Consider the following 18,428-nt stretch of genomic DNA (forward strand, 5'->3'; position numbering starts at 1 on the left):
TCAGGGGGGTTCCCCAGTCCCTGCAGGCTCAGACCCCTGTGTCTATTGGGGGGGGCTAGTCCCTGTAGGCTCAGAGTCAGTCCCCCATGTCTGTGGGGGTCCCGCAGCCCCCCCGTGTCTATGGAGGGGTCCCCCAGTCCCTGCAGGCTCAGGCACGGGAGGAGGCGGGTGTGCCCGCAGCCACCGGGTTTCCTCGCTTGTCGCCCCAGCCGGTCCCTACTCCGGCTACAGCCCCGGGTGCCCTGAGGTGAGTGCGCGGCCGCCGCCACAGGGAGCGAAGGGCGGCCGCGCGCCTCCGGCCCGGCCGCCGCAGCGGCACAGCGAGCGCGTCACGTGGGCGGCGGCGGCGCTGCGCCGTGTCCCTTCCACCTGCCCGGAGCCGCGGCGCGCCGGCCGGCCATGGGGCTGCGCCAGGGGCGGTCAGGGCGGGACGCTCCAGCGCCTCCACCGGCCCCGCGGGCTGCAGGGGCGCCCTGGGGCTGCCGCGCTGCCGGCGCCGCGGGCTCGGCGTAGAGGGGAGGCGGGCGCGGAGAGCCCGGCCGGAGCCGCAGCGAATTCCCCGCCGGCGAAGGGCAGGCGGCGGCGGGGACCCGCCATGGAGAAGGCTGCAGCGGCGGCCGCGGAGCTCCGGCAGGGCGCCCTGGTGCCGCTCACCGCCATCTGCCTGGGTAAGTGCAGCACCCTCCGAGCCGCCGCCGCCGCCGGGAGCCGGACGCTCGTGCGGGCCCGGAGCGGCTGCGGGACAGACAAACGCCGGGTGGATGCGCAGCGGGAGCGTGACGGGCACCCTGGCCACAGACGAGCACGTTGGGCACATGGGCACCCTGGCCACAGACGGGACCGTGGGCACCTTGGGCACCCTGGCCACAGACGGGACCGTGGGCACCTTGGGCACCCTGGCCACAGACGGGACCGTGGGCACCCTGGGCACAGACGTGTACCTTGGGCACATGGGCACCCTGGCCGTGGAAGGGCACTTTGGTCACTGGCAGATAGCCCTGTGGAAACCCTGGGCACAGATGGTCACCATGGGCACTGGCAGGGAGCCCTATGAGTGTTCTGGGCATTGATGGTCACGGAGGCACCTAGGACACTGGCAGAAAGCTGTGCCCACAGCTTGGGCATGGGAGCACACTGGCCACCTCCAGGCTCACAGAGCACAGATGGACATGCAGATGCAGGTGCACACATGGCCATGCATGCTGCCTGGGCATAGGCAGACATGGATGAACCTTGGGCAGGGACAGACAGACAAGCTGGTCACAAAATATACAGCTGCTGGACACACTGGGCATAGTGCAAGCATATGTACTTTGCTTGTGCAAGGAGACTGCAGGCTGAAATGGGATCAGCTCTGTCTGGTGTGGGGAATGACAAAGTCTCCTAGAGCCTGGGCCAGGTATGCCTAGGAGAGTGACTTCTGTGGCTGCATTTGTTCTCATTTGTGTTCTCTGTTTCTGCATAGATTTCTGTGAACTGTTTTCAGTCTTGCAGTAGCTAGAGGTTGTTTATTGGAAGTTAGCAGCATAGTAACTATGTAAGCACGGTGGGCGTTTGGGGCTTGCTTATCGTTTACAAATAAGTCAGCATGGTTTCCCTTAATAGCGTTTCTTATTGTGTGTGTTCTATGCTTCACAAAAATGCCACCCCCAAGAAAAATAGAATATTCTTACAAATGTTACCAGTGCTGCTGCCATCACATAAATATACAACACTTTTTATAACCAGTGTTATGTGTTATTTATTTCAACATACGTGTACGTGTGCAAACTTCTTAACAAAATGCATATTATTTGATGGCTTAAAGGAAAAAGCTCATAATAAATTATAGTTTAGGATACACAGTGCAAATATCTGTGGATCTATTACAGTTTCTGTTTTAACTCTTTCTTCCCAGTGGTTTATAACATCTCTGTAAAATAGCTTACTGTGCACTCAAACTTGGTGTATAAGGGCACAGATGTTGGCGCTTGTCAAGATAGATAAATATAAAATGTATATAAAATTTGAGTAGGGTTTTAACTGCGATTCTCCTTGACTTTGAAACCATGACTGTAACCTTACATAATGCTTAGAAAGTTTACCCATATTTGGATAATAGCCCCCTTTTTCATAGTCCATACCCTGGTCTAACTCTTGAGACACATTAAGGGTAGCACTTACTGTGCAGCAGTTATTTGTAGGCCTGTCAGAGGTTCTTGCCCAACCACCACTTGGCCAGAGTTCTCATCTGGTTGATAGTTTAATAGTGGTAGGATGAAAAATCCAGTTTCACCTATTCCCCAATCATCTTCTGTTCCCCCTCCCTTCCTCCTGCCTGGAGCAACTGCTCTAATCTCTACTTCACAGCGAGTTTTAATGTATGGGAATTCAAATGCAAAATACATATTGTTACTTGTTTCAGATGCTTTTGTGCATAGTTGGCTGCCAGTTCCCAAGGTGCCTCTGTGTCTATCAATGCCCAGAACGCCTATAGGGCTGCCTGCCTGTGCCCAGGGTGCCCACAGGGCTGCCTTCCCATGCCCGGGTAACTGACACCACATTCTGAACTGTTATGATACCTAGATATCTTGGCAGATATTTGAACAATGATGGCCACTTTGAAAAGGACCTTCTTTGCTTATATAATAAACTAATATTGACTTCCAAGAATCCTTAATAATAAACAATACTAATTGTAAAAATGCATTGTACGATCCCGCCGAACCCCATGCTATGTACTCAGGCAGCTAACTTTTGAGGTATGCTGCCCTGGCTACACTGCTATTTTTAGTGCAGTAGCTGGAGCGCAGCTGCCAAATGAATGTCCACCCCAGCTGGGAATCTCACCTCCCAGCTGCTATGGAGACATATAGCCATCATGGTTACCACTTATGGATTAACTTTAAGTTAAATGATAATCGACTTCTGTCAACAATATTTTTGGTTTAATAGAGGTGGAAGAGAGGCACAAGAGGTGCAAAGTTTATTGGTGTCAAAGCAGAAGTCGATGAGAGCTATTTTCCAACCCAAAGGCCTCATTCTGAAAGGCAGAGCTCAGTGGAAGTTGCAGATGTTCAAAATCTCCCAAGACTAAGCTCTAAAGCACCAAAATGGACTATACAATAAACTTATTGCATGCAGTACAAGCCACTTACTGTGGACTAGGAAAACTGTGACTCCTTGTTTTTCCCAGCTCTCCGGTTTCATCTCGTGATTCCACTGAGCTTTCAATGTGCTATTTTCATTGCAGTTTATCTTCTATACCCATACCTTTAAGGATTCCAGGGTTGTGGGGAGACCAAAGGACCAGTACAGATGTCTGTTTTCTTCTGGGCCTCTAACATTTGTGAGAGCATGGAAGCTTGCACAGCTAGGACCTAACAGAAGGCAGTTTGACTTGCTATAGTCCTGTCAATGAGAAGGGAAAGGACATGGGAAGCCATGTACTGATTCTCCATCTGGGGAAGGTAAAATAAAACTCTAACTACAGTTCAGTCCAAGGCCCTATTTACAATGCTGACTTAATTTGAAATGAAAGGAAAGCAACTCCGAACTCTTGGTCTCAGCCACCAAAGTCCTTTCTAGCATTCAGCAAGCTGAGAAAGTTGAGGGCACACCTTTGCTAGAGATGTAGGCCTTCTGCTAGGTCCTATCCAAGGGACTTCCTTCAAAAATTTATCTTAATCCCCATCTTTGAAGACCAACTAGGTTCATTTTTTTATAGTGTCTCCAGCAGGCAGTCACATGATGCTGAACCATCTCCATCGTGTGCACTGTCTGCAGGTTACAACTCCCTGAAACACCTAGTCTTAAAGGGTATGGTCTCAAAGGGCATAGGCCCAGACCTCAAAGGTACTTAGGTTCCTACCTTCCATTGATTTCAATGGAAATTAGAAGCCTTAATACCTTTGAGAATCTAAGTCTGCAGCCCAGTAACAGACATGCTTATGTGCCAGTGCTCTGTTATCAGCATCTGGAACGTTAGGGAGGGTCAGGATTTCTGTACGGTGACTTACTGCTCTGTCACTAAGTAGTTTGAACTAAGTTTGTCAGCTTTTTCCTGAAATTGGCAGAGTCAGTCACTGCCCACTCAGTTGCAGTGTATCTTCAACTTGCCACTAAGTCTGCTCCTTTCCCAACCCAGCCTATTAGTTTCTCTGTGCTTTGTAGACTAGGTCCCTTATGAAAATATGTCTAGGAGAGAGACCTATGAAGACCAGGAAAATCTGAACAAGGTTGTGTGATGTGGGGAGAAGAACTGATCAGTGGATGGCGCTGGCAGATATGATTGGATAGGAGTATGACTGAGTGAGAGCTAGCTGGGAAGAGCCAGACCGAGTGGCATATTGGAGCTGAGCATCAGTGAGCTTTAATACAGTATTAGAGTATTGCCCTAAGATACACTTACCAACATATCAAGAGTAAGCTAACACTGTGAAACTAATGAAATAATTACACAGCATTACATACCTTACTGTGTGTCAATTACATAATAAAATTAATGCTATTAAAGTAGTTTGAAGATAGTGTTAATAATGATTATTAATACAAAACTGCAGCTCTATTTCTAACACAGAATACACAAACATCGTTACTCAATTGCCCTCCTGCTCACATTTTTTACTACAATATGCAATCCTTTTTAGCCATTTAGAAATTACAGAAGATTATTTTACTGCTTCAGTTGTTCACTCCCTCTGCCACCAACCTTTTCCTGGTTGTGTTCATCGTAATATCACCAATTCAATAATTGCAGTTTTGTGTGATTTGTAGTCTGTTAGGGCCACTTGCTAATCTTCAGTTGTTAGGGATCTCTCCATTGAGGTGGTGAGTGGTCAGCTGAGGTCAGTGAGGGTCTATTTAGTTTTTGGACTTTAGATTGCAAGGAAGAAACGTTTTCCAATTAGTGCCAACCGCAGTGGTCTTTTTGTGTGAATTCCTGTTCACAAAAATCTCCACTATTTGACACAGGACACTGAACTGCTATCATACTGGGATAAGTTTCAGTCAGTGGTGACCAGAACTGGATTTGAACTGGCAACTAAGGGTATGTCTAGAGTGCAATTAGACACTTGCAGCTGGCCCGAACCAACTGACTTGGGCTTATGGGGGTTGGGCTGCGGGGCTGTTTTATTGGAGTGTAGACTTCTGGACTTGGGCTGCAGCCTGAGCCCGGAAGTCTACACTGCAGTGAAACAGTCCCACAGCCCGACCTCTGGTAGCCCGAGTCAGCTGGCACTGGCCAACCGCGGGTTTTTATATGCAGTGTAGACTTACCCTTAGCAGCATATCCCATTCTCTGGACTTTCCAGTCCCCTATGATAGGTACTTAATATTTCTGTTATGCTAGTTTTAATTCTGTTGTAAGCTCTTCTGAGCAAGGACCATCTTTTTATTCTGTATTTGTATAGCACCTAGCACAGTGTGGCCCTGCTCCAGGGCTAGGGTCCCTAGGTACTGCTGCAGTACAAATAATAATAATTAGGTACAGCATCCCAAGTGACTGTCAGAGGAGAAGGGAGTCAGTCCTGCTCTTCCTGGTGTTGTTTTTACACTTCAGTTTCTGATCATATCTAAGTTATTTTTCAGTGTTTCTAATGCACTTGTCACCATAGTATCTAGGCATTTTAGATGGATTGTAGAAGACTGTCCAAATGGTTCATCAGGACTAGTGAAACTCCCCTTATTCATGAGGCAGGTGTCTCATTTACTTCCATGTCAGTCTGTTGCTGTATCCCTTGCTACATTGTGGGAGACCCTTCTGGTAATGACTGTTCCAGTGAATCACTCTTCCTGATGCTGTATTCTGAAACATTTCCTCATGAAGTGAGACTTTAGAATATGAAGATTGCTTGGGGAGTAATTTGCAATGAGATGGTGGCAGGTATCTCCATATCCCTCATGATTAGCACTCTTTAAAGAAAAAAAACCACAAAACCCTCCTTTTAATGGCATTGAATAAGTCGAACTGGGTGCGTTGGCTTTTGAAGCTCCTTCTGCAGGGTGATATTTGTTGATAAGGAATAAACTTTGCTTTACATAGTGAGGCCAAACTTAAAAATAATAATCATAATAATTAATTTCCAACATTGAAACCAGTGAAGTGACCAACTGTTATCATACATGTTTTAGTGTAATTGCACTTCCTCCTCCCCCAATAAATAACCAGTAGAAGATAACTTATAGTAGATTGGCAACTGATTCTCTTCATAGCATAGTTGACAGACATTCAACTAACATTCTGTTTTCTGGATAGCAGAAGAATAGCAGATTATGTGAACTCTCACCATAGATAAGCAAAGTTCTTGTTTGAAGAATGCAGAACATATGAATGCAGCATCACTGCAAATGCTTAGAAAGAGTAAATTATTAACTGCCAGCTCAAGCCAATGGACTCTGTAATGAATACTATTTTTTTATCTTACACAGTGAATCTCTTCTTAACTGGGAAAATAGAAAGTGCTGTTACCTCATTAGGTAAGACACATTTATCTTATTTCCTCCAAGCATTTGAGTTTCTTATTATTTTGCTGATGATGCCATTTTCCCCCATGCAGATAAAGCTGTTGCTGAAACTGGATGACTTTATCAGAGACGTTTAACAATGAATTTTTAGAAAGTTCCTCTGTTTTTAAATCTCTACATGAGTGTAATATTTCACCAAAATCAATATCACTGTCCTAGACAAAACATTTGGCCTGAGGTTATGTTTGCAAATACACATCAATATTTTCAGGGGAAAAAATTTTTAAACAGAGTGTGAGAAAGACAAAAGAGTGAGATACTATATTTTATTGGACCAACTTCTGTTGGTGGAAGGGACAAGCTTTTGAGTTTCACAGCACTCTTCTTCAGGTATGGGGAAGTTAACCAGAGTGTTCAAGCTAAATATAAGGTTGAACGCTCCAGTATCCCATCTTACATGTAGCCTGAACACTGATCCACCAAGAGAAGTTGGTCCAGTGAAAGACATTACCTCACCCACCTTGTCTCTCTCCTATCCTGGGACAAAAACAGCTAAAACAACACTCCATTGAACAGTGTCATGTTTTTGTAAAAAATGGGAAGCCATGAAATTCAGATGTGTGTGTATTAGGGCTGTTGATTAATTGCAGTTAACTCATGCGATTAACTAAAAAATATTAATCTTGATTGAAAAAATGAATTGCAATTAATTGCAGTTTTAATTGTACTGTTAAACAATAGAATACAAATTGAAATTTATTAAATATTTTGGATGTTTTTCTACATTTTCCAGTATGTTGATTTCAATTACAACACAGAATACTAAGTGTACAGTGCTCAATTTATATTATATTATTTTATTACAAATATTTGCACTGTAAAAATGATAAAAGAAATAGTATTTTTCAATTCACCTCGTACAAGTATCGTAGTGCACTCTCTTTATCGTGAAAGCGCAACTTACACATGTAGATTTTTTTTTTAACATAACTGCACTTAAAAACAAAACAATGTAAAGCTTTAGAGCCTACAAGTCTAGTCAGGCCTACTTCTTGTGCAGCCAATCACTAAAAGAAACAAGTTTGTTTACATTTACAGGAGATAATTGGACTTGTAAAATTTTACATTTTTTTATTTTTGAATGCAGTTATTTTTTGTATATAACTCTACATTTGTAAGTTCAACTTTCATGATAAAGAGATTGCACTACAGTACTTAAGTGAACTGAAAAATACTGTTTTATTTTTACAGTGCAAATATTTATAATAAAAATAAATATAAAATGAGCACTGTGTACTTTGTATTCTGTGTTGTAATTGAAATCAATATATTTGAAAATGTGGAAAACATCCAAAAATATTTATATAAATGGTATTCTATTATTAACAGCACGATTAATCATGTGATTAAGCGTGATTAATATTTTTTTAATCGCTTGACAGCCCTAATGTGTATATACACTCTCTGTCCTTACTCCAGTACAGGAAGATATAGAAATGCTAAATGGGGGACCCCTAAGCAACCTTAATTCTGCCCCTTTATTCCTGCCATTTTGTGCAAGATGGATATGGGTCTGACCAGCATCACAGCTAGTTGATAAGTTAAATCCTGTATACCTTGTCTGTTTGCTCAGGAATCTGGGCAGCTGTATACTTGAGTGTTTCACTTGTGCCTTCAGACTTCTTGAACTAGATCCACGTCTCTTAATTTCCATGGAAGACTCCAGATTTATGACACTTTCTCCTGGCCTCCTGAGCAGCTACCTGAATCTCTTGGGGAACAGGGAGGCTTAATGGGAAGTGAATATGACTGGAGCAATCTAACTGAAACCAAAGAGAATAGGAGTTTATGTAGGTGAAACATTTTGCCCTCATTCTGATCATGAGGTGCTTTGAGGGTAGAGAGCCTCCTGGTCACTGTGTGGAACCAAAATGGAAACTGCAATTGTGAAGATGCAACTCCTGTGATCCCATCCGTTAAGCAGATGGGCAGGTCATAACAGCACCCCATAGAAAGCAGGGGCGGCTCTACCAATTTTGCCTCCTCAAGCAGTCGCCACCGAATTGCCGCCGCTGCAACAGCCGTGGAGCTGCCGCCGAATTGCCGCCGCGCCAGGAGGAGTGGCGGAGCTGCCGCCCAAAAGCTGCGACGGCGGGAAGAGCAGTGGAATTGCCGCCGCAGGACACGGGCTGTCGCCCCATACTGAATGCCATCCCTGGCACCTGCTTGGAAAGCTGGTGCCTGGAGCCAGCCCTGATAGAAAGACAGTCTCACCCTGAAGGAGCCAGCAGCCTCAGAGCTCCAGCTGCCCAGGCTTCTCTGTGAACCCTGGGCCCGTTCTCCTGAGGGATAGGGACTAGCTAGTCACAGTTACAAACTCCCTCTCCCCCATGACTTTCAGACTTATACAGCTCACTGGAGATTTAACAGGTGATGTAAGTGCTACGTATTTAGTTATTATTGGGGCTGAGAAAAATTGAGGCCACTTGTGTTCAGAGGCTTAGTCATGAACCACAGGCTCCACTTAGGTATTTTCAGCTTTGTTGTTTTATGCTTGAGATGCAAATAATAATTTCTCATTATTAGTATAATTTTCTAGTCAATAGCAATATTATTATATGTATTATTATGAGCAACACTGAGTCCTCATAAGGGTCAGGGTCCCATTGTGGGAGTCACTTTTAAAATACATAGATACGCATAATCCCAGCTCAAAGACTGTATAATCAAAATTTAAATAAGACATAATAAGTGAGTGTGACAAACAATAGGATGAAAAGAGCAGGAGGGAGGCTGAAGTAACCATAAGATAACATGGTCAGCTAGTTATTGCACAACTTGTTGCTTTCAAAACAGAACTAGGGCTTGGGAGTACAGTTGCAATGGGAGAAGGTAGTTGGTCTTGTGGATTAGTTTACACACTAGTGGAAATGTGGGTGGTTTGTAAAACTATTTTTAAATATTTTTGGAACAAAACTGAGCTCTAGTCAGTATTCTGTCTGAATGATTCTTTAGCTTTTGCCCTGTATCCATTACTCTGTATTGAATGTGAGGTCAGATTACTCCATTCAGAATTGCACTGCTTCTTGTTGATTTAGTGTAATTGAAGAGGTCTTTGCATTGCCATTTTAAAAATGGTGTTTCTGGTTAGAAGTTGGCAGAGGTAGATGCGTTTTGTTTCATGAAGAATGTTGAGATACTGTAACTCTTAAAGTTTCTGGGCTTGGTTCTGCCATGGGTTACTCTGTCTTCTGGCAGTACAACAGGAATGGTGGAAAGTGAATCTAGGGGGGCATTGTAGTGGAGTAAGTCACATACAACTTCTTCTGTGCCTGGGTTTTGTGGGGAGGGGAGAGTAGGCCAGTGCAGCTGTAAAATTTATGTTCATGGTGAGGGAGGGTCATAACAAGGGAGGGGCATGGGGCATGGCCAGGTTCCCAGAGCATTTGAGGATTCGTTCTCTGCCAGTTTTATGTTAAAACTACCCTTCTCCTCATGAACATTTGGTAGCAAGGAAAGCACTCTGTGACACAGTTTATCTGGCCAGCAGACCTTGTGTCTGTTTACATTCCATTTGATCAGTAATAAGAATCCACTAGGGATTTGATTCAATATTCCATACAGAGGGCATTATTAAGATGTGTTTCTGTTTGAGAGAAGCTCTCTGAGCCCAGATCGCTCATGGCAGGGCTTGCGTAAAGAATTTGTATACAGTTTTTAAAAAAGATATAAAAATATAGAAGATTAAACATTGTTCTAACTATTGATTTTGTTTTTAAATACAGCATTTCTGAAAATAATGTACTGTTATCTAGGGCATACCGTTCTCTGTGATGTACTGTTCTGATTGGCTAATCTTAAAGGCAGGAAATGTAGGCTGCAGTTAGCTTTTTATAAACTCTGTTCTCACTCTTGTTCAGAATTTGCTTAAAAGATTGAGAAAAAACAGCTATTGAACAGTCGTTTGAAACAGCTACCAGTAATGTTACTGATAATACCTGCAGAATTGTCCAGAATTTCTTTCTCCTTAGAGCTTTCCCTTTTCACTTAGATGTTTTCATAATTTGAAGATACTTTAACTTATTTTCCCTTAAGAAATAGTAACACTGTCACTCTAAAGTAAACTTTAAAAACCATAATACTGTATCCAGACTTCAGATGCTATGTTTTGACTTCAGTTATCTTTGTAACAAGCCCTGTAAATATACTCCAATAATCACCGTGTCTCCATCAGTCTGTTCCTGAATTAGAGTCCATTCGTGTAGTACTTAAACATCTGTTATCATCAGTGGATGTTTTGTCTTTGTATGGACTGCATGATTGGGTCTTAATTTATTGACGTCACAATCCCTTCCAAATCATGGTGTTATAATTATGTAACTGAACAAGTGGCATATGAGGTGGCTTATTTTACTACTATTCTGTGGCACTCCTTTTCTCTTTACATTGGTATCACTCTCCCTCTCCCTCTCACTCTGTCTGCTTCCACTCTCTGCCCTTGACTCCCCAGTGGTGCCCTTTTAGGTTATCACTCTAACAGAGAAAGCACAGTGACCTTGTTTCGAACTGAACGCAAACTTAAAAACATTTGATGTGACTGTTTTGTTACCAACATGTAAGGCTTTCAGTAAAAAGGTATTGAAATTTTAAAAATATATATGTATTCATTTATTTTAGTTAAAACATTCTTTATAAAAGGTAAAAGAACAGCAGATTGGAAAGCAGACCTTGAACAGCTCACCATGTATAAATAGTTCCCTACTATTTCACAGCAGAGCCAGTGCATAATGGATAAGGAAGAAAGAGGAGGAGGCAACAGACTCGGAAGGAGGCAGGGTAATGAGCACTGATGGGAAATGAGACACATCAAAAGCACATGCCAGTTAAATGAGATTTGGGTAAACATAATAGTACTTTTTCAGTTTGCCGTAATGCGTCAGTGGTTCTCTAACTGTCTTTGACACAAACATATTTTTTATTTTAATAGGAAACAACAAAAGGATAACTTTGATATTTAAGGTTTTAGAGTAGCAGCTATGTTAGTCTGTAACCGCAAAAAGAAAAGGAGGACTTGTGGCACCTTGGAGACTAACAAATTTATTTGAGCATAAGCTTTCGTGAGCTACAGCTCACTTCATTGGATGCTCACGAAAGCTTATGCTCAAATAAATTTGTTAGTCTCTAAGTTGCCACAAGTACTCCTTTTCTTTTTGATATTTAACTGTTGTCCATTCAGATTAGGAATTTCAAAAAGAGCAGCAAAGCCCAGACAGTGTCCTTGCTCTGTTAGAGGAAGGAAGCCATTATAAGGTAACTAGCACCAGTGGATGTTATCAGATAAATTGCCTAAATTGGCAAAGCTTTGTTTCTCTTACATCCGTTTCTGCCCACATACATTTTCAAATGAGTTATTTAGTTAGCTTTGTATATAGTTCTTTTAGGGTGTTGCTGATAGCAGTGATGCAGAATTAACTAGGAGAACACACCTGAAAAACTAAAATCTCATGCCGCATCAAATCTACTGCATGTACTTTCTAATATCAAAAAAGTTTAACTGTTTGAAGCATCTGTTACTCAGGGTCACTCTAGTATGATCACTCTAGATACTCCTCCATCTTAAAATTATGAAAACGGAATATACTTGAAAATGCAGTTTTTTTTCTTGATCTTAAAAATACTGATTAACGGGTGAGCATTGTGACATCAGCCACTCAGTCACCAGTGTGTCTGTGTGACTTTTTCAAAATCAGGATTGAAATAAGTTTGCATGGCCAAGATCTCTGTATCCTATTGTTCTGTAGTCGTAATGTATCCAGTATCAACAACAGGTGCTAATACAAAACCCAATCATTAGTGTAAGGATGATAGTATTGCTGTTGGTGGAAGCCTTAGGACAATAACGTATAACCAGTGGTTTTGGTTCCCTGCTCAGTGTGCTGAAGAGCCTTTTTCAAAAGGACCTAATGTTATAAAGTTTTAGTTGCAGCAGTTAGGAGAAGTGATCTTTGCAGGCTCACATCATATGGTTTTAGTTCTGCCCATGATGCATTTATACAGTGATGATTGTGGAGGAGGAACACATTTAAAATTCTAAGTACAGTCTGTAGCAATACGTGTAATGAGAGAACTTGAGAGCTTTGGTGGGAAGATCATGTGGATCTTATTTTCAGTACAGTTGCGTCCACTTCTCAATTTCTGCCTATGAGCAGTCTCACTGGGAGGGCACTTTGGGATCGCTTTATTTTTAGAAATGTGAGCAGCCAAAGTTTTTTTGTTATAAAATTCATTGTGGAATTTTTATGTTGCAAAAATGTGTAATTGAAAACTATTAATGTAAGCTAGATGTCTTGGTGTGTTTGCTGTTTACAAGTTGACAGTAAAGTTTTTATATCTTATGCCTTAGGTAAGCTATCTGCCTGATGGTTTTTATATTCATGGGGCCTACACTTAAAGTACAATACGTAGCGCTTACTGCATATTAAACTGTAGTGTATGAATTTAAAAGTAACTTTTCTGTGGTGGTAGATTTCCAGCAATAACTTGTTAGCCCATGATTTACAGCATGTTGATGGTTTGTTTTGAATGTACATATGCACAAGGAAATCCAAGATTTGGGGCATCCTTTTTCTCCTTGTAAACTTCTAGGCTATGAGAAATTAGGCTCCCATCAAAAGGTAAAATATTCTGCTGTTAAGAGCAAATCATAAAATGCTTATTCTTGATTTTAAAATAGCTCTGAAAATATTTCTAAATCTAATGGAGAATGTTCAGACTAAGTATTACGTTTCACATAGTTTCCCTCTCATACTATACTGAGTATATTTTCCCATCAGAAAAACTTTGGCCATTTGTTCTTGGACCTTTTCACTTTCCTCTGCTATTGAATTGGATATTTGCAAATTAGATGTATTTGTGGTCCCTAATTTAATAATTGGCACTCCCATAATGTCCTCTATATGAGTATCTGAAAGTGCTTTGAAAACACTGGGCTGTATTTAGCATTCCTACTCCTGCACCTTTCTCCAGATACCTCTCCTTAACATCAGTAGTCCTTGCTCAGGATTCCCCAGGAGTTTTGTGGGTGTAAAGATTGCTGAATAGAGCCCCGTAGCCATTTAAATCTCCTAGCACCCTGTTGGAGTAGGTAAGTGTTATCACAGATTTTTACAGAAGAGAAAATTGAAGTTGAGTGATTCAGAACCTGATTTTCTAAAAGTTAAGGATACAAAATCTTGTTGTAACTGCATGTCTGATTTGCATGCACACTAACTGTGACTGCATGCAAATAGGTATTTGTATGTGAAAATGGCCATTTAAATGTATGGTTGACCATATTGCAAATGCATTTTTGTTTTCAACTTAGCACACCTTTTCTGTGCCTCATTATTAGAAAATCCGGTATGAAAGGGTGTTCTTTGAGCTGTCAATCACTCTTACTTCCTCTTGAAGTCGTGAGAACTCAGCCCTGGTCTACACTAGGACTTTAGGTCGAATTTAGCAGCGTTAAATCGATGTAAACCTGCACCCGTCCACACAATGAAGCCCTTTATTTCGACTTAAAGGGCTCTTAAAATCAGTTTCCTTACTCCACCCCTGACAAGTGGATTAGCGCTTAAATCGACGTTGCCGGCTCGAATTTGGGGTACTGTGGACACAATTCGATGGTACTGGCCTCCGGGAGCTATCCCAGAGTGCTCCATTATGACCGCTCTGGACAACACTCTCAACTCAGATGCACTGGCCAGGTAGACAGGAAAAGAACCGCGAACTTTTGAATCTCATTTCCTGTTTGGCCAGCGTGGCAAGCTGCAGGTGACCATGCAGAGCTCATCAGCACAGGTGACCATGATGGAGTCCCAGAATCGCAAAAGAGCTCCAGCATGGACCGAACGGGAGGTACGGGATCTGATCGCTGTTTGGGGAGAGGAATCCGTGCTATCAGAACTCCGTTCCAGTTTTCGAAATGCCAAAACCTTTGTCAAAATCTCCCAGGGCATGAAGGACAGAGGCCATAACAGGGACCTGAAGCAGTGCCGCATGAAACTGAAGGAGCTGAGGCAAGCCTACCAGAAAACCAGAGAGGCGAACAGCCGCTCTGGGTCAGAGCCCCAAACATGCCGCTTCTATGATGAGCTGCATGCCATTTTAGGGGGTTCAGCCACCACTACCCCAGCCGTGTTGTTTGACTCCTTCAATGGAGATGGAGGCAATACGGAAGCAGGTTTTGGGGACGAAGAAGATGATGATGATGAGGAGGTTGTAGATAGCTCACAGCAAGCAAGCGGAGAAACCGGTTTTCCCGACAGCCAGGAACTGTTTCTCACCCTAGACCTGGAGCCAGTACCCCCCGAACCCACACAAGGCTGCCTCCTGGACCCAGCAGGCGGAGAAGGGACCTCTGGTGAGTGTACCTTTTAAAATACTATACATGGTTTAAAAGCAAGCATGTGAAAGGATTACTTTGCCCTGGCATTTGCGGTTCTCCTAGATGTAGTCCTAAAGCCTTTGCAAAAGGTTTCTGGGGAGGGCAGCCTTATTGCGTCCTTCATGGTAGGACACTTTACCACTCCAGGCCAGTAACACGTACTCAGGAATCATTGTAGAACAAAGCATTGCAGTGTATGTTTGCTGGCATTCAAACAACATCCGTTCTTTATCTCTCTGTGTTATCCTCAGGAGAGTGAGATATAATTCATGGTCACCTGGTTGAAATAGAGTGCTTTTCTTCAGGGGACACTCAGAGGAGCCCATTCCTGCTGGGCTGTTTGCCTGTGGCTAAACAGAAATGTTACCCGCTGTTAGCCACAGGGAGGGGGGAAGGTTGAGGGGGTAGTCACGCGGTGGGAGGACGCAAAATGTGACCTTGTAACGAAAGCACATGTGCTATGTATGTAATGTTAACAGCAAGGTTTACCCTGAAAGAGTGTAGCCACTGTTTTATAAAATGTGTCTTTTTAAATACCGCTGTCCCTTTTTTTTTCTCCACCAGCTGCATGTGTTTCAGTGATCACAGGATCTCCTCCTTCCCAGAGGCTAGTGAAGCTTAGAAAGAAAAAAAAACGCACTCGCGATGAAATGTTCTCCGAGCTCATGCTGTCCTCCCACACTGACAGAGCACAGACGAATGCGTGGAGGCAAATAATGTCAGAGTGCAGGAAAGCACAAAATGACCGGGAGGAGAGGTGGCGGGCTGAAGAGAGTAAGTGGCGGGCTGAAGACAGGGCTGAAGCTCAAATGTGGCGGCAGCGTGATGAGAGGAGGCAGGATTCAATGCTGAGGCTGCTGCAGGACCAAACCAGTATGCTCCAGTGTATGGTTGAGCTGCAGCAAAGGCAGCTGGAGCACAGACTGCCACTGCAGCCCCTGTGTAACCAACCGCCCTCCTCCCCAAGTTCCATAGCCTCCACACCCAGACGCCCAAGAACGCGGTGGATGGGCCTCCGGCCAACCAGCCACTCCACCACAGAGGATTGCCCAAAAAAAAGAAGGCTGTCATTCAATAAATTTTAAAGTTGTAAACTTTTAAAGTGCTGTGCTTAAAGTGCTGTGTGGCATTTTCCTTCCCTCCTCCACCACCCCTCCTGGGCTACCTTGGTAGTCATCCCCCTATTTGTGTGATGAATGAATAAAGAATGCATGAATGTGAAGCAACAATGACTTTATTGCCTCTGCAAGCGGTGATTGAAGGGAGGAGGGGCGGGTGGTTAGCTTACAGGGAAGTAGAGTGAACCAAGGGGCGGGGGGTTTCATCAAGGAGAAACAAATAGAACTTTCACACCGTAGCCTGGCCAGTCATGAAACTGGTTTTCAAAGCTTCTCTGATGCGTACCGCGCCCTCCTGTGCTCTTCTAACCGCCCTGGTGTCTGGCTGCGCGTAACCAGCAGCCAGGCGATTTGCCTCAACCTCCCACCCCACCATAAACGTCTCCCCCTTACTCTCACAGATATTGTGGAGCACACAGCAAGCAGTAATAACAGTGGGAATATTGGTTTCGCTGAGGTCTAAGCGAGTCAGTAAACTGCGCCAGCGCGCCTTTAAACGTCCAAATGCACATTCTACCACCATTCTGCACTTGCTCAGCCTGTAGTTGAACAGCTCCTGACTACTGTCCAGGCTGCCTGTGTACGGCTTCATGAGCCATGGCATTAAGGGGTAGGCTGGGTCCCCAAGGATACATATAGGCATTTCAACATCCCCAACAGTTATTTTCTGGTCTGGGAATAAGGTCCCTTCCTGCAGCTTTTGAAACAGACCAGAGTTCCTGAAGATGCGAGCATCATGCACCTTTCCCGGCCATCCCACGCTGATGTTGGTGAAACGTCCCTTATGATCCACCAGAGCTTGCAGCACTATCGAAAAGTACCCCTTGCGGTTTATGTACTCGGCGGCTTGGTGCTCCGGTGCCAAGATAGGGATATGGGTTCCGTCTATAGCCCCACCACAGTTAGGGAATCCCATTGCAGCAAAGCCATCCACTATGACCTGCACATTTCCCAGGGTCACTACCCTTGATATCAGCAGATCTTTGATTGCGTGGGCTACTTGCATCACAGCAGCCCCCACAGTAGATTTGCCCACTCCAAATTGATTCCCAACTGACCGGTAGCTGTCTGGCGTTGCAAGCTTCCACAGGGCTATCGCCACTCGCTTCTCAACTGTGAGGGCTGCTCTCATCTTGGTATTCATGCGCCTCAGGGCAGGGGAAAGCAAGTCACAAAGTTCCATGAAAGTGCCCTTATGCATGCGAAAGTTTCGCAGCCACTGGGAATTGTCCCAGACCTGCAACACTATGCGGTCCCACCAGTCTGTGCTTGTTTCCCGAGCCCAGAATCGGCGTTCCACAGCATGAACCAGCACCATGATGCATGCATTGGCAGGGCCCATGCTTTCAGAGAAATCTGTGTCCATGTCCTGATCACTCACGGGACCGCGCTGACGTCGCCTCCTCGCCCGGTATCGCGTTGCCATGTTCTGGTGCTGCATATACTGTTGGATAATGCGTGTGGTGTTTAATGTGCTCCTAATTGCCAAAGTGAGCTGAGCGGCCTCCATGCTTGCCTTGGTATGGCGTCCGCACAGAAAAAAGGCACGGAACGATTGTCTGCCGTTGCTCTGACGGAGGGAGGGGCGACTGACGACACGGCTTACAGGGTTGGCTTCAGGGAGCTAAAATCAACAAAGGGGGTGCCTGTACATCAAGGAGTATTTCAGGCAGGACTTCACGGAGGGTTCCAATAAGAAATGGTGCACCTAAGTTATCGTTCTTATTGGAACAAGGAGGTTAGCCTGGCCTCTGATTGATACATGGCTAGATTTACCTCGCTGCACCTTCTCTGTGAGTGACTGCAGTGTGACCTAGAGGAATGAGTCCCCTAGACAGGGGAGGAGGCAAATGAGTACAAAACAAATCTGGTCTATTTCTTGTTTTGATCCACTCCATCTATCTTTTACATCTTTGGCTGGCAGCAGACGGTGCAGAAGGACTGCATGCCATCCACATCTCATGGCTGCTCGGCAGAAGATGGTACAGTACGACTGCTAGCCATCCTCATCTCTTGCCTGCCGGGTAGAAGATGGTACAATACGACTACTAGCAATCCTCATCTCTTGCCTGCCTGGCAGAAGATGGTACAGTACGACTGCTAGCAGTCCGTATCGCCTGCCCGCTCACCATAAGACGGTTCAATAGGACTGACTGCAGGACTAAAGAGAATGACCTGGTCAAGTCACTCCAAATTTAGTCCCTGCACCCATGTCTGCCCAGGCGCTCCCAGCCAACGTGGCCAGGAGCACCTCGGACACGACGAGGACGACTACCAATCGTATTGCACCGTCTGCTGCCAGAAGGCAATGGGTTGCTGCTACTGTGCAGCAAAGCCGTACCGCGTCTGCCAGCACCCAGGAGACATAGGGTGACGGTTACCTGAGCGGGCTCCATGCTTGCCGTGGTATGGCGTCTGCACAGGTAACTCAGGAAAAA

General features: G+C 44.5%; 2 protein-coding genes across 3 annotated transcripts in view; both read left to right on the forward strand.

The window, feature by feature from the left end:
• The first annotated feature begins 347 nt into the window (after positions 1-347).
• The window catches only part of LRP3 (LDL receptor related protein 3), a 38,246-nt gene continuing 20,165 nt past the window's right edge, over positions 348-18,428 (forward strand). The window contains exons 1-2 of one of the 2 annotated variants that reach the window (XM_048870769.2): positions 348-668; positions 6,412-6,459. In XM_048870769.2, the coding sequence (XP_048726726.1) occupies positions 596-668; positions 6,412-6,459 (121 nt within the window). In that variant the 5' untranslated portion in view covers positions 348-595. The remainder of the gene's footprint in view (positions 669-6,411; positions 6,460-18,428) is intronic. The other variant, XM_075118414.1, reaches the window with a different exon arrangement.
• On the forward strand, positions 13,841-16,045 carry LOC125645365 (uncharacterized). The gene is made up of 2 exons (XM_048870785.2): positions 13,841-14,848; positions 15,437-16,045. Exons 1-2 carry the CDS (start codon positions 14,266-14,268, stop codon positions 15,955-15,957), a joined length of 1,104 nt encoding a protein of 367 aa, XP_048726742.1. The 5' UTR covers positions 13,841-14,265; the 3' UTR covers positions 15,958-16,045.

The sequence above is a fragment of the Caretta caretta genome, chromosome 12, assembly GCF_965140235.1.
Source record: "Caretta caretta isolate rCarCar2 chromosome 12, rCarCar1.hap1, whole genome shotgun sequence".
NCBI lineage: Eukaryota > Metazoa > Chordata > Testudines > Cheloniidae > Caretta > Caretta caretta.

Bases quoted from the DNA above. Each gene is read 5' to 3' on its own strand.
- LOC125645365 (XM_048870785.2), top strand. From the start codon at position 14,266: ATGCAGAGCTCATCAGCACAGGTGACCATGATGGAGTCCCAGAATCGC. The intron at 14,849-15,436 runs GTGAGTGTACCT...TTTCTCCACCAG, and splicing joins AGGCGGAGAAGGGACCTCTG to CTGCATGTGTTTCAGTGATC.